At 43.0% G+C, this 14,362-nt stretch overlaps 1 protein-coding gene across 1 annotated transcript in view; it reads right to left on the bottom strand.

Annotated features, from left to right (window-relative positions):
- The window catches only part of CSMD1 (CUB and Sushi multiple domains 1), a 1,564,948-nt gene that overhangs the window by 33,884 nt on the left and 1,516,702 nt on the right, over positions 1 to 14,362 (bottom strand). The window contains exons 54-56 of the mRNA XM_077771883.1: positions 7,634 to 7,822; positions 4,835 to 5,008; positions 3,921 to 4,103 (exon numbers count right to left, since the gene is read on the bottom strand). Of these exons, the coding sequence (XP_077628009.1) occupies positions 3,921 to 4,103; positions 4,835 to 5,008; positions 7,634 to 7,822 (546 nt within the window). The remainder of the gene's footprint in view (positions 1 to 3,920; positions 4,104 to 4,834; positions 5,009 to 7,633; positions 7,823 to 14,362) is intronic.

The following is a 14,362-nucleotide window of genomic DNA, read 5'->3' as shown; positions in this document are numbered from 1 at the left end:
TTGTAGGATTGGGCATATGTTCCTAACCACCATTCGTTGTTACCGTGTGTGTGAATTATACTTTTACTTACTCAACTTCCGATGGTTTCTGTCCACTGCAGTATTAGAGGTAGGCAGTTTGGTAGGGAATCACATATTTGAGAACTTTTGCCATACTGAGACATTTCTGCTTCTTTCTGTACACAGATTTTAATGGCCAAGTTTCTAAGGATTTTACAAGAAACACTTGAATTTCTAACTTTAGATAAACCAAATGCTATTCTAAAAATACTTTGCAGCGTCTGACTGAGGTACATTACGAAGTAGAATCCTGTTAAGCTCTCCTAAACAAATAAATGACTTCATTTATGATTTGCTGGAATAGAACTCATGGTGTTATATCACAGCACCAAAGTGAGATGCCTATGGAAAGATATCACTCACTCTTAACTGTGTTAATTTTTTTCACCTTTTAAATGTGCAGAAGTAAAGTTCTTTTGGTGAACTTGATAGTGTAAAGTCCCAAGTGAATGACCATTTTCTTTTTTAATGTTTATTTATTTCTGGAAGAGAGAGAGACAGAGAGCAAGTGGGGGAGGGGCAGAGAGAGAAAAGGAGACCCAGAATCCGAAGCAGCTCCAGGCTCCAAGCTGTCAGCACAGAGCCAAACGCGGGGCTCGAACTCACAAACTTTGAGGTCATGACCTGAGCCGAAGTCGGACGCTTAACCAACTGAGCCCCCCAGGGTCCCAGGGAATGACATTTTTAAGAGAACAGGAAACTATCTAAGTGAGGTTTGTCCTGTTTCTGGGAGCTGTATTTTCCCAACTATTTTGGTTAATTTTTAACCAGTAATTTCTCAACTATTTTTCTGCCTCATTCCTTCCCTATCCTTTTTCTTCTAGAACTTCAACTACAAGTACCTTAAACTGCTTGATATTATCCCACAGCAATTAGCAAGCTGCCGTTGTTCACCCTTTTTCCTTTCTGTTTTCAGACTGGATCATGTTCATTACAGTGTCTTCATGGTAACTGACCCTTCTGCCATTTTTCATCTGCTATGATCACCTAGCAAAGTTTACATATCAGATGCTGTATTTTTCAATTCCAGAGTGAAAATCAGATTGTTGTTTTTATTATTTTAACTTCTCTGTTGAGAATCCCTATCTGTTTATGATGCTAAATTACTTTAAGTCCCTGAAGATATATTTTTTAAGTGTTTATTTATTTATTTTTGAAAGGAAGAGAGAGAGAGGGCACATGTGCGTGTGCGAGTGTGCAGGGAGGGGTAGAGAGAGAAAGAGAGAGGATCTCAAGCAAGATCCGCACCGTCAGTGCAGAGCCAGATGCGGGGCTTGAACTCACAAACCGTGAGACCATGACTTGAGCCCAGATCAAGTGCTGGACACTTAATCGACTGAGCCACCGATGCGTCCCGAGTCCATGAAGATATTTTAAATAGATGCTTTGAGTCCTTATGTATTATTTTCAACATTTAGGTCATCTCAGGATCAGATTCAATTTCTTTTTTTTTTTTTTTTCTTTGCTTGTTTGACTATGGGTCACATTTTTATGAGTTATGCATATGTAGTTATTTTATTCATGCTGGACATTGTGAACAAATATGGACAGATTATGTCATTCCTTCCAAAAGTGCTGGAGTTTGCTCTTGTCGGCTTTTAAATCAATTGTAGATCTTGATCGGCTTCATTCTCTTTGAGAGGAGATCTATTCAGTCTTAGTCCTAACATGTTCTAGCATGTTACACTTATTTTAGGGAATGGTACGTGTTCATAATGCATGGGGCTTTGTGGGAATCTGTGAAATGTTCCCAGTGCACAGTGAGAGCCCTGACTGCTCAGATGTCCAGTGTTTCTCAGTAGGGTATGACTTCTAGTAATGTGGGTTGATGCTCAACTCTGCAGTAGAAGGTTGTTGTACCAATGGGTCTCACCTCTTCTTGTCTGCCTGGCCCTCACCCAAGCCACCCAGTGAATGTCCACCAGACTTATGGGGCCCTTCCATCTCAGCCATCCCTTCTCAGATTCCCTGTTCTGCAAGTCCTATTTCAGTAGCCTAGAACACTTTCTATTGCATCACCTCACCACGCCACCATACCACCTGAGTTCCACACTCCGGCCGTACAGTAAGAAAAGCATACCGAATGACAGGGAGATGATGGGCTCACCTCACTGATTCCTTTTCTCCTAAGGAACACAGTCATGCACTGTCTGTTGTTTAATAAGATAATTGTCTCCTATATTTTGCTATTTTATAATTGTTCCCAGAAAGAAGGCTAGCCTACTGGCATTCAACATGTCATGGAGTAAAGGGGACTTCCTGTTCAATTTCCATAATTTTCCAACATATTCTGGACAATCCCCACATGCAGTATAAGGGGAAAGTTTAGATGAGATGTAAATGTAGGTTACGGAAGTCACGTACAACTTTGGGTACCGTGTTATAGAAAACACTCTAGTTTGGGTGAGAAAGAGATGCTACCATGCAAATTTTAATATTCAAACTCTCCAAGAGAGTGGGAAACTGGGAACGTTGCGTCTGAGTAAGAAAAATTCTACTAATTTAGAGTCACTGACTTTTAGTCACTAAACAAAGCATGTCATCCTGCAGTTCACAGTGGCAGGTGGCATCCCACCGTTACTATTTGATCATATTTGAGTTAGTCAACTTCTTTAGGTCCTAATCTTAAGATTTACACTTACTTGATTGTCATAAGGTGATTTGGAGTAGAAAAAAAATACCTCGGGTTGTTATATACACATATCTCTTTACCTAGATGTGGATCCCTCCAAGATAATCTCTTATTCTGATGAGATTATGTGCACACATATATATATGCATTCACATATAGAAGATATATACATGTGTATATATATATATATATATATACACATTCAGATATATACATATATAGAGGGTTGCATTTCTTATATGATTTTATGGGCTTATAAGAAATAGTTTGATGATATCGTTATAGTTAGATTATGTACATATATTGTTTTCTATTATTCTATATAACACATAATAAAATGAGAAATGGGCAGGTACAAGTGGAGATGGCAGAGAGAAAAATGAAGATTAAGGTAACTTGATTTATATTTCTGGTACTGATATTGTTTAAGTTTATTCAAGTTGGTCAAATTACATAGGAAGTGTTTCACGTAAAAATAGGTATTTAATTTATGTAATCATTTTGGACTCAAACATTGAGTAATTGAGAAGTTTGTATGAAAAAACATTTGTAACATTTAAAGTCTTATCTGTCTGAATTCTAAATCAGTTACTTTCTGGGCTCTGGACAAATCTGTGGTATTGCGTCACACCTTTGCCAAAGGCCGGAATTGCTGGTACTTGACCTGGTGAGGTACGCATGGTGTTTCTACAGTAATTACCAACGAATTCCACCACATCCTCTTACGCCTCTCAAATATTAAAATACAGAAAATTCTCTCCAAATAATTATACAGAAAATCACCCAGGTTCTTTTGTAACACCTGCTTTGGACAGGGGCCACCAATAGATTGGAAGTGACATGTGATGTGAAGCCTGTCCCGGCCTGCAGAAGTTACCTCAGCAATCTATACCCCTTCTACTCACTGTTCCTCTTCCTGAGACGTTTGCTACCAGTAACCACAAAACGCCACCATATCACATAGAAATTATCATCAGAAGATCAGAAACCACCTAGGTCATGAACGTTCAAAAGGTAAGGGTCTGGGTTAGGTGACTTTTTGAGCAGGCGAACATCCCCACACTCCCAGCCACGAGTCTGGATGATTCTCTGAGACCATATGGAGGAAAGCAATGCAATGATACAAAGGTTTGATCTCTAGGATTTCTGTGGAATAGTACTGGCCGTTTTAGAATGAATTACATGGTTCCAAGTGCAAAGGCTGACTTTTAGGCTTGAATGTACTCACCCTCACAGACGGGCTGCAGACCTGACCATGAGCCATTGAGCAAACAAGTCCGCTCGGGGGAGCCCCTCAGCTGGTAACCCATTTCACAGGAGAAGCGGAGAAGGCTCTTGGCCTTGAGTTCATCTCCAAGCCGGGACCCATGTGCTGGGGTCCCCGGATCCCCACAAAATCCAGGATCGTTTCCTGTTGAACACAAATACAAACGGTGATACACAGTACTGCGGGACTTGTTTACAACAGCTGCTGTGTTTAAGGAGAGTGAAAGGTTACTTTGGCGCGTGACAGACAGACTGCACAGTGGAATCTCATGAGAAGGACTCTGTCGTAGCAGCAAAGTGGGAAACGTTAGGAACCTGTTCCCGTGTAACTAAACAAACTAGGTGATTAAAATGAGGTTGTGACAAAACCATATGTTCTCTGGAAGACATAAAATCCAGACGAACGCAGGCGCTGTCCACTGGCTGCATCAGTACCGACGATAAAAGGGAAATGGGGTCAAGGTGTATTTTGTAAATATACAAAAGGAGGAGGAGAGCCTTGGTTCTTCTCAGTTATGTCCAGAGCTGCGGATTCACTGACTGTTACTTATTTAAGAATTATTCGTTAAAGAATTAAGGTAATTTTTTTTTCGAAGGGGGTCAATGGACTTATCCATTCCTTAGACAGGAAAGGTGTGTAAGGACGGAAAGGAAGGACGGAGACGGAATGAAGAATGAACAGGGACAGACTGAGCCCAGGCAGGCAGCCCTCTTGGCCAAGGGGAAAGGAGCCCCCAGGACTCCCGGGGGAGAAGATGTGAAGTGACTGGCGCTCGAAGGTGCGGATGGAGATGAAGACGGCCATCCAGAGCACGGGCAGGCCCGAGCCATGTGTGTGCCACTGCGCCACGACACGCACTGTCCACAGCTCCTCACCCGTACAGTGGGGCAGTGCCCCGCTCCAGTGACTGTCCTCCTGACAGACCCTAGTGCTGTTGCCGACGAGTTCCCGGCTCCCCCTGCACGCGTAGTGAACCACGGCGCCATACGTAAACAGGTCTCCGGTTAGGATCGCGTTGGCAGGAACGCCTGGGTGTCCACACGATATGGCTTAAGAAAAAAAAACAAAATAAACGATTGCATCAGTCCTGCTAAAGTGCTTACATTGGCAAATCTCCCCCACAGACAGCCATACTACATCACCTGTAAAAGGAAGAGAGCCTAAATGTACTGGCAAATGCCATGTTCCAGAGGACGTTCTCCCACCTTAAGTGTTCATCTAATCGCCGAGCACAAGGAAAGGGGCTTCCAGTAAAGTCTGTTTTAACTTTGTTTTATCTTAGGTCGTTTTGCTTAAGATAGAAATTTCCATTTAGGCTTTCAAAGAGAAAGTCACTCTACCTACATTTTTTCCCCATCTGTCCTTAACTGTGTTAAAAAAAAAAAAGCAGTAATAAACAAAATGTTACAGGTTACACAGACTCATGAAAACTATTTCCATGTAATGCTGCAAGTATACGACTGTTACTATGACAACCGTCTACTTGCGTGGGGAGAGAACTCTGTCGTATGTGCTCATTCTTCCAGGCCGAGGATCCAGGGAGATCCTTACAACAATTTCTCTTTGAACAGGTGGCAGTCTAAAATGTTGACGTTGTAACAATAATAAATTCGTGATTAACTTTTCCTCAATTTATTCTATACAGCAACTTCAGTATTTCCATTCATTTCTTTAAAATAATACCAAATCAGGCCTGGAATCTACTCATAGATTATCCTTCAAGAAGGAAAATTCTGGAATCTACATTAATGTGGGAGAGTGAAGATTCCTCTCTCCTTTTCTAAAGGAGAAGAGGTCCCAACTTGGGGTCACCAGCGGACAAATTCTGTGCGGCGTGCGGCTCTAACTGGACTCAGGCTACAAACAGGGGATTCAAAGGCCAGTGGTTTAACACCCTAGAGTATTTGCATCTGATCACTCACAACCCAAAAGCGATATCAACCGGAGAGGTAGATTTAAAAGGCTGAAACACATTAGGCATCCCCTGAGTCACATCAGCCCTTCTGTTGATACGGTTTTACACTGACTTCCATTCAGTGGTGAATACGATTTTATCAAGCTAGAGTCCTGAAAAGGAGCTAATTAGAACTGAATTAGTAAATAGTTGGTACACGACCAGTTCTAGGTGAAATTAAAAGAGAAAAAAACCAGGGAAACAACAGGAGCAACAATAGACATGAGGCTTAGCGACTGTAGTGCGTGTACTAGCAAAGGGCTCCCAGAGAACCCGCGTCCCCGGGCGCGCAGTAATCTCGACAGTTAGCGGCGGCAAGCGGCGGGGATGGGCCACCCAGGGGCAGGAGAGTCCCTTACAACCTAGTTCCTGGAGGTCTGGGGCCCACTGGCATCGTCACAAACACTAATGGAAGTCTCGCATCAGCCGGGGAAGATGCAAAAGACACGTCTGGGGAGTCAGGGAAAGAAAAACTAATTTCTCTGAAAAATTCCCGTGTGTAAAGGCCTAGAAAACCAGACAGCAGACAGAATTTGATGAAGATTGTAATCAATTTGTAGATGCATTTTTGAGATTATGAAGCTGTGCTTTTGGTTTTGAAAGAAGTAACTCTCCATAGGAATTAATTCTCTTATTACAATTAGAATTCAAGACAAGTTTCCATGTAGATTGGGAGGGTTATGAGGGACACTGAATTATAAGAAAAACAATCTCCAGGGGTAATTTATTCTGAAAAGGTACTAAAAATGCTATAATGCAAGAGGTAAGACAGATTATCACTTTTTTCAGTAAAATCAATTTAATTGTCATGTCCCACATCCTTTATGCACAGAAAATGAATACGAAGAAGAGAGCATTTTGATTTTAAGGACTGTTTTGTTTCTGAATGATTTTGAAAAGGCCAAGAAGAGTCACCCCTTTTCCTAAACCATCAAACTGTTTTAATAAGATGATGTCTTTATGCTAAAGGACACTCTGCTCTTTCAAGTTTAAAGAAGGGAAGACTGAAAGATCTCGGGAAAAAATGTACTCTTGTTAATCTACATGGTCTAAAATACTGATAATGTTGTGAGATGGGCAGGAATGATGAGCTATAATTTTGTCTGCCTAGATATACTGCTCTATTCTTTAGGGTGATATGCTTTCCTCTTAATCATATGGGTCGGGGGAGGATACTGTCAAGATACTATTCCTCTTACTGTATTAACTCTCAGTACCAGAACTGCTCATGAGACCTGTGTTCAGTGAGTATTCCCTCAGAATACTCTACCCTTCCTACCATAGATGCTAGGTCAACAGACGGACACTCCATACCAGAGACCTTTGCCAATATTTCTGAGTCTGGGTCCAGACAAAGCGAAGCTGAGAGGTGTACAGTGTTGAGGCCACTGGCCACCATGTTTGAGTCTCATAGAATAAGCCTGTTTGCTGGGTGGCAGCGGAAGTCAAGCAGTACCACCTGCTGGCCTATATACTGGGTCCACTTCTTCCTGAAACCGGAGGTGAGAACGGGCCATGTCCCCTCTCCTTCTGTGACCCATCAACTTGTTTGACTTGTATTTTGTGACTTTTTGGCCAATCAATAAAGATATCACAATAACTTACACAGTCTGTAAAGACTTAATTTTTTTGTTTTGTTTTTGTTTATGTTTTTGTTTTTGTTCTGCTCATGGTCTTACAGGGCTCTGTGGCACAAGAATCCAAAGTAACCCTCACTTACCCAAACACTTGGGTAAAGAGCGATCCCATAAGCCGTTAGCCATACAGGTTAAGGCAGAAGTTCCCAGCAAGTAGAATCCCTTCTTGCAATGATACATGATACTCATTCCATATTCAAAACTCTCAGGGGAAGTCTGTTGCCCATGACGAATGGCATTTTCCACAAAGCCTGGATCTGAGCAGTTCACCACTGGGGGAGAAAAAAAAAGTTACACATCACTTAGACGCACATATAAACAAAACAGATCTGAGAAGAGGCCCCACTCATCGTTTTGGAAAGGTTGGGAGATGACAACGTCACAGCTGAGGTTCTTCCAGAATGTTCTTCCCCCAACAAATCCTATTTCCTGCTTGGGGCCAGTATGCTTTAAACCCTGTCAACCAGTGAATCTGCTAATATGGCAATTTTTGCAACATGAGGCTGATTCCTTGTATTTATTTCCTAATAATAGAGTTCTTCTTGGTTCAGACTTGGTTAGGAAAAAAGGTTAAAATGGAACCCGCCGAAATTAGTTTAAGTAGCTTTACTTACATGTAGTATTTTAGGACAGCCGATGACACTTGTTAATCCCCCCCCACCTACATAAATTAATGCTTCAATATGCATGCCTGACATAATTTCTGCTATAGGCAGAATGCAAGTAAAAATGACAATTCTTCCACCAGCACTTAATAGCAGTGTAAATGAAGCCAGCCTCCGATTTAAGCCTCTTCTCCCTTCAGAAATGGTCCGCAGTGAAGCAGTCGGCTGCGGGACGCGGGACGTGCTCCGCTTGATGTGAGTGGCACTCACAGTAGCCTGAATGCCTGGTGGCATCTGGAGGGGAATTAGCAATGTGCGTTCGCAGGTGCAGAGGAAGAGAAAGAACGCCTGATTATCTGGGGCTCCGACCCCCCACACCCGTGAATGAGACAGCTGCTGTGAAAGCTGCACTCTCTCCAGCGATTTCTGGCTCCGAAAGGGGTTGCGGCTACTTCTCAGGCAGTCGTGGCACGTCACGGCCCAGCAGCAGGGGGCAAGCCCTTTCCCTATCTGTGCACGTGATTTCCTCTTGGTAGTGAGGACGACGGTGGAGGGCGGAATGGAGAGTTGCGAAGGCCCCTTCGAGTGCTGTACGTTGTATTCTGTGCTTTTTGGAATAATCTTGAGTTCACAGAAGAAAGATTCAAGTTCTTCTGAGCCAAAGAGAAAAGCCATGTGTATGGAGCACAGGCAACTGCCACACCACACACTTAAACTATGACCAGACCCACAGAGGCAGCAGGCATTACCTGCGTGGTGAAAGCCTAACGTATTTGGAAGACTGGTTCGCTTTTTGACCTGGAAAACAACGGCTTAGGGGCACCCTGGCACTGAGCTGTGCGTCCAGCCCAGGCGACAGACGGCCCGCTCGTGTTACACCTTCATAAGCAGTGAAGTGTCCCCCTGGCCGGCATGCCGAGGCCCCGTGTGCTCGCCGCCGAGCTCCTGCTCCTCTCGGCAGCGGTCGGCCCGTGGCATCGGAGTCGTCTGCCATGAGGCTAGAGACAACACAGGGACGGCACCAAGCCAGCCCCTGAACCGGGACACACGATGGACACCCGGTGCCTCACAGGACCCTGCATGTCCTGGCCGAGCTTCTACTTTTTTGTCCTTTCGCGTTTCGACCCCGCTTTCTTTAATGTAGGCCAAGTGTGTGCTGGATGGGAAACAGGAAACGTACAAAGTGATCGCCATCCAGGTCCCGAGCTCCAGAGACGAGTCCAGCTGGAGATGAGAACACGGAGCAGAGGGAGGCCAATGACAGAGAAGTAGTTATTACTCCGGAATGATGAGATCCAACTGCCTCCTTCTCTCTGCGGCCAAGGGACGGGCTGTTCTCTGAGCTCTTCTGGGGCCGGAGGAAGAGGACTTAGATTATTCGAGTTCCATGCCCGACTGCTTTGAAACCCTGGGCGACATTTCTCCCCGATGGGCCTTCTTGCCCACGCGGAGGAGAGATGCGCAACAGACAGGAATGCTCTCATTACCAGCAGCCACTGGAATTTGGGCTGCACAGAATCATCTAGAAGGAGCACTGGAGTGCTGAGTCCCAGGCACCTTCCCATTTTTCACCTACTTCAGCACCCTTCAAAAATGAAGCAGTAAAAGTGCTTAACCATGGGGGCACGTGGGTGGTTCGGTGGGTTTAGTGTCCAACTTTGGCCCAGGTCATGATCTTGCATTGCAGTTCCTGAGTTCGAGCCCCGCGTCGGCCTCTGTGCTGACAGCTCACAGCCTGGGGTCTGCTTCGGATTCTGTGTCTGCCTCTCTACTTCTCCCCTGCTCACATTCTTTCTGCCTCTCGGAAATAAATAAATGTTCATTTTTTTAAATTGCACATCTTATGATTTCCACTTTTAAACATGTATTCGCTTTCAAACTTTTTTTGAGTACTAACAGTCCATTTTATCCAATATTGCCCTAAATCTGCTCATGCAGTTTTCTGTCCTGTCCTATTGAATGAGCCCTATCCAGCTGCAGACAGACACAACTTAGCAAATATTGCCCTCATCTGAGTATTGGGTGCACAGATAACCTGAGTAATGAAACATTAGAACGCTAGTTTTTGAAACATGATTTGCTAATTGTTGGATCTGATTTGTTTCACCTTCAGTCTCTATGACTGACTCACTTTTGCTGACATGCTTCAAGCTGTAGGACCCTGCAAAGCACTCGGCCTCTGAGCCCTGTTCTGTCCAGACAGGCGTGGTCATGTGCCTGTGCACGGTCTCCTTAGACGCCATCTCATTAACTGGCCCTAGTTTGTCCTGCTCTGTTCCCTTATCACATGCTGGAATCCACATCTGTCCCATGTTCTTAATTCTGTGCATAAAACCCAAAGCAATCACCATGTTTTCGTGTCAAATCTCTCTGATGACAGAAAATATGACAGATTTCTCCAGATGTTCATAAACAGAAACTAGACCATCTGTTTCTTCTCGGTTGTGGAAAAATAAAGAAAAGGCAGTAAAGGTAGACGCCATGAGAGCCCACCGCAGTCAGTAATTGCGTGGGCCCTAGAATACTTTCGTAGGTTTGCTATGGATTGGATTCCATCCTGTCATTTGGCTGGGCCAATCTGTGAAGATGTCAGTTGCTTCTAAATTGAATAATGGAATTCTGAATTCCATCTCTGGTTCTCAGAAACAATTTTCATAATATGTTCTTATATTAAACACAAGAAATTTCCTTGTATGCTTCTTATATTGCTTGTCCATTTATTAAAATGTATTAAGTAATGATCAACATAAAGCTTATAAGGCTTTACTTGGAAGGTCTCTGAGATGACTGTAACAGAACCGTGCCATTTAACTTCTATATCCAGAATCTGGTTCGAAATTAGAAAACCAAAACAGAACCCAAAGTGCTTTTCAATCTTTGACGTCAACACTGTTTCCTACAGGTCTAGTGTTTCCATGTTTTACCACTTTACTGAAGTATGACTGACAGGTGAGGGCTGCACCTATTTCGTGTACACAGCTGAGTGAGTAGGGGAGAAGTCTGCACCCAGGGAACCATCTCCGCCACGATGGCCCCAAACATCCATCTCCTCTCCAAGGTTGGTTTTTGAAAAAAGTATAAATGACTACCCCTGACTTCTTAGCTGATAGCTTCATTTCTATTCATTTCTGAATATATTGGACTAAGTAAGCTTTTGCCATCTGCATTGGCTTTGAAAGGTTAAAACAGGGAGATGAAGTTACCTACTTTTAAAAATTTAATTGTAAATCTTACACTGAAAGAAAAAGTAAATAGAAACAGTTTACACTTTAAAACTAACTTTTAGTTAATGTTAAGGCTAAGCTTTAGGTCATAATTTGAAAAATCAGAGGGGCGCCTGGGTGGCTCAGTTGGTGAAGTGTCCGACTTCGGCTCAGGTCATGATCTCAAGGTCCATGAGTTTGATTCCCCACATCGGGCTCTGTGCTGACAGCTCGGAGCCTGGAGCTGCTTCAGATTCTGTGTCTTCTCTCTCTCTGCCCCTTCCCTGCTTATGTGCTCTCTTTCTCTCTCAAAAATAAATAAACATTAAATATGTGTGTGTGCGTGCGTGAGTATGAACATAAAAATACTAAACATATACATTTTCAAATGGTGGTGAGTGACATTCTGAGAATAAAAGGAACCCAGTTTTCCATATATCTGGGTGAACAGCCTGTTTCTGACTGTATCTCAGACCAAACACGTCAGAATGGTCTGACGCAAACTCGTGACCGGGTTCCCAGTGTGACAGACCCTTAAAGGAGAGCGACAGGGAGACACAGCATGCATGTGGGTGACAGGGTGGTTGACGGATTGAATGTTACAGTGGAAGAAGCCTAGGTAGCTGATATGAATAATAAACTATCATTATTTCACTGGCGCTGGATGAAAGACCATGGCACATGTGGTAGGTATAAACCACGTTTAGTGGCAGCTTTGGGACTAGAGAGTGGAAAATCCTAACATACTTAAAATCCCATGTGAAACACATAAGACTCAAAAGTTACGGGTTTGACAATAAACAATTTAATTATACTGCAATCGGTTTCACATTCTCTCTGTGCTTGTAAACTCATACACATTTATAGATGTCTTTGGCACAACACTTTCGACTGTACTTCACCGAGACATCAAGGTTTCAAATCCAACCTTAAAATTATGCTGAAAACTAATTTTTAAATTAAAAAAATGGAGGGTTTTTCTTTTCAAGTAGATTCCTTAAGTTTGAATTTTCAGTCACAGTTATCTCTATGATCGGATCTTCTAACAAGTCAGATGTGAGCTTAAAATCTGGCAGAGAGAGCCATCACTTTAGGATGCCCTTTAGCTTTAAAGCCACACACAAGGGACCATGTCCAAACCACACAGGAGTAGCGTAGGGTGCACAAGTACTTTAATTCCGTGGGTAGACTGGGCAGGTGTTCAAAGCTTAATCCAATTTTCAGAAAGGATCATGTCCATGTATCGTTGCTATTGCTCTAGCATCTGCCTCGCTCAGGAACATGGAAAACATAGATTCCACATAGAACTGATGCATGACACTGGAATGTAAAATTACTACACTGTTTCTCCATTTTTAGGGAGAATTTTTTGTTTAGGGGTGCTTGGGTGGCTCAGTCCGTTGGCTCAGGTCATGACCTCATGGTCACAAGAGATCAGGCCCAGATGGGCTGTGTGCTGGAGCAGGCATGGTGCCTGCTTGGAATTCTCTCTGTCTCTCTCTTCCTCTGTGTCCTCCCCTACTCTTTCTCTCTCTTTCAAAAACAAAGCTATTTTTCTCTAAGTCACCAAATCACACACAAATTGGCCAAAAGCAAATACAGTAAAACCTTGGATTGCAAGTCACTTGCTCCGCGAGTGTTTATAAGGTGAGCAAACATTCTAATACATTTTAACCTGACAAAGCAGCGATGTCATGTAATAAGAAGAGGGTGTGACGCCCAGTGTCACATGATCACAGCTGAGCCAACGGTTCTTGAAATCCACTTTGATATAAGACTGTTTGGATGACAAGCATGTTTCCAAAGTGAATTATGCTCACAAATCAAGGTTTTACTGTATATAATTCTTATTCCTTATTATTTTTTTCTGATGTTTCACCTCCAAAAAATCTTCAGCATAGTACCCCTGCTAAGATTTAAAGGAAATTATTTCAATACAAATTCCGAATCTATTGACAAGCACAGTGGTTCTCGGAGTTTCTGACTGCCCTTCACCCTAGGGGCTCAGTGAGAAACCAAGCCCAGTGGTAAGTGATCACTGTTTCTCAATGACAGCTGGCCATGCAACACAGAGCATGAGTCGGAAGCTCTCAATTCAGTCTACTGAGTGAGGGAGAAGGGGCGCAGGGTGGCCCTGATGACTCCTGAATTTCACCTTCTATGGTCTCAGTGCTTTATGATCAAAGGAAGGAGGGAGGAGGGAAGGAAGGGGGGAAGGAAGGAAGGAGGAGGGAGGAAAGGAGGAAGGAAGGAAGGGAGGAAGGAATAAGGAAGGAAAGGAAAAGAGGAAGGAAGAGAAGGAGGGAGGGAAGAAGGAAAGAAGGAAAAAACTGTCTTCTATTTATTTTTGTCTGAAAATCTGTGTTTACGTTTATTTTTGGTCTTTACTCCTGTTCTTCCATTTTCCTTTATGATTCATAAAAACTTGACAACGAACAGGAAAACAAAAAAATAATGCCTCATAATTTAAGCATAGATAATTTATTTTTTTGATTTTTTAATGTTTTATTTATTTCCGAGAGAGAGAGAGAGAGACAGTATGAGCAGGGGAGGGTCAGAGAGAGAGGGAGTCACAGACTGAAACAGGCTCCAGGCTCTGAGCTGGCAGTCAGCACAGAGCCCGACGCGGGGCTCGAACCCACGAACCGTGAGATCATGACCTGAGCCGAAGTCGGACGCTTAACCGACTGAGCCACCCAGGCGCCCCAAGAATAGCCAATTTAAATTCATTGGTGGTGGGAAGAAGGAGTAAGAATTAGTTCACTACATTAAAAAAAAAAAAACCCACTAATAATGGTTTGAGTTCTGTGTAGTATGTTATAAAAATGTTTTCAACAGAAAGAATTACATAAAGTGTAGAGGACAAAGATAAAGTATGCAATATTCAGCGTATTGTATAGATTAAATGTTTTTGGACTTGTTCACTAACTGAATGATTCAAAATTTAAAAAATGGGATTACTGGCCACAGAGCAAAAAGCAAAAAAAAAAAAAAAAAAAAAAAG

This window comes from Crocuta crocuta, unplaced genomic scaffold, assembly GCF_008692635.1.
Source record: "Crocuta crocuta isolate KB4526 unplaced genomic scaffold, BGI_CrCroc_1.0 scaffold111, whole genome shotgun sequence".
NCBI lineage: Eukaryota > Metazoa > Chordata > Mammalia > Carnivora > Hyaenidae > Crocuta > Crocuta crocuta.
Note: the sequence above shows the minus strand (reverse complement) of the source record. Positions and strands in the feature narration are given on the sequence as shown.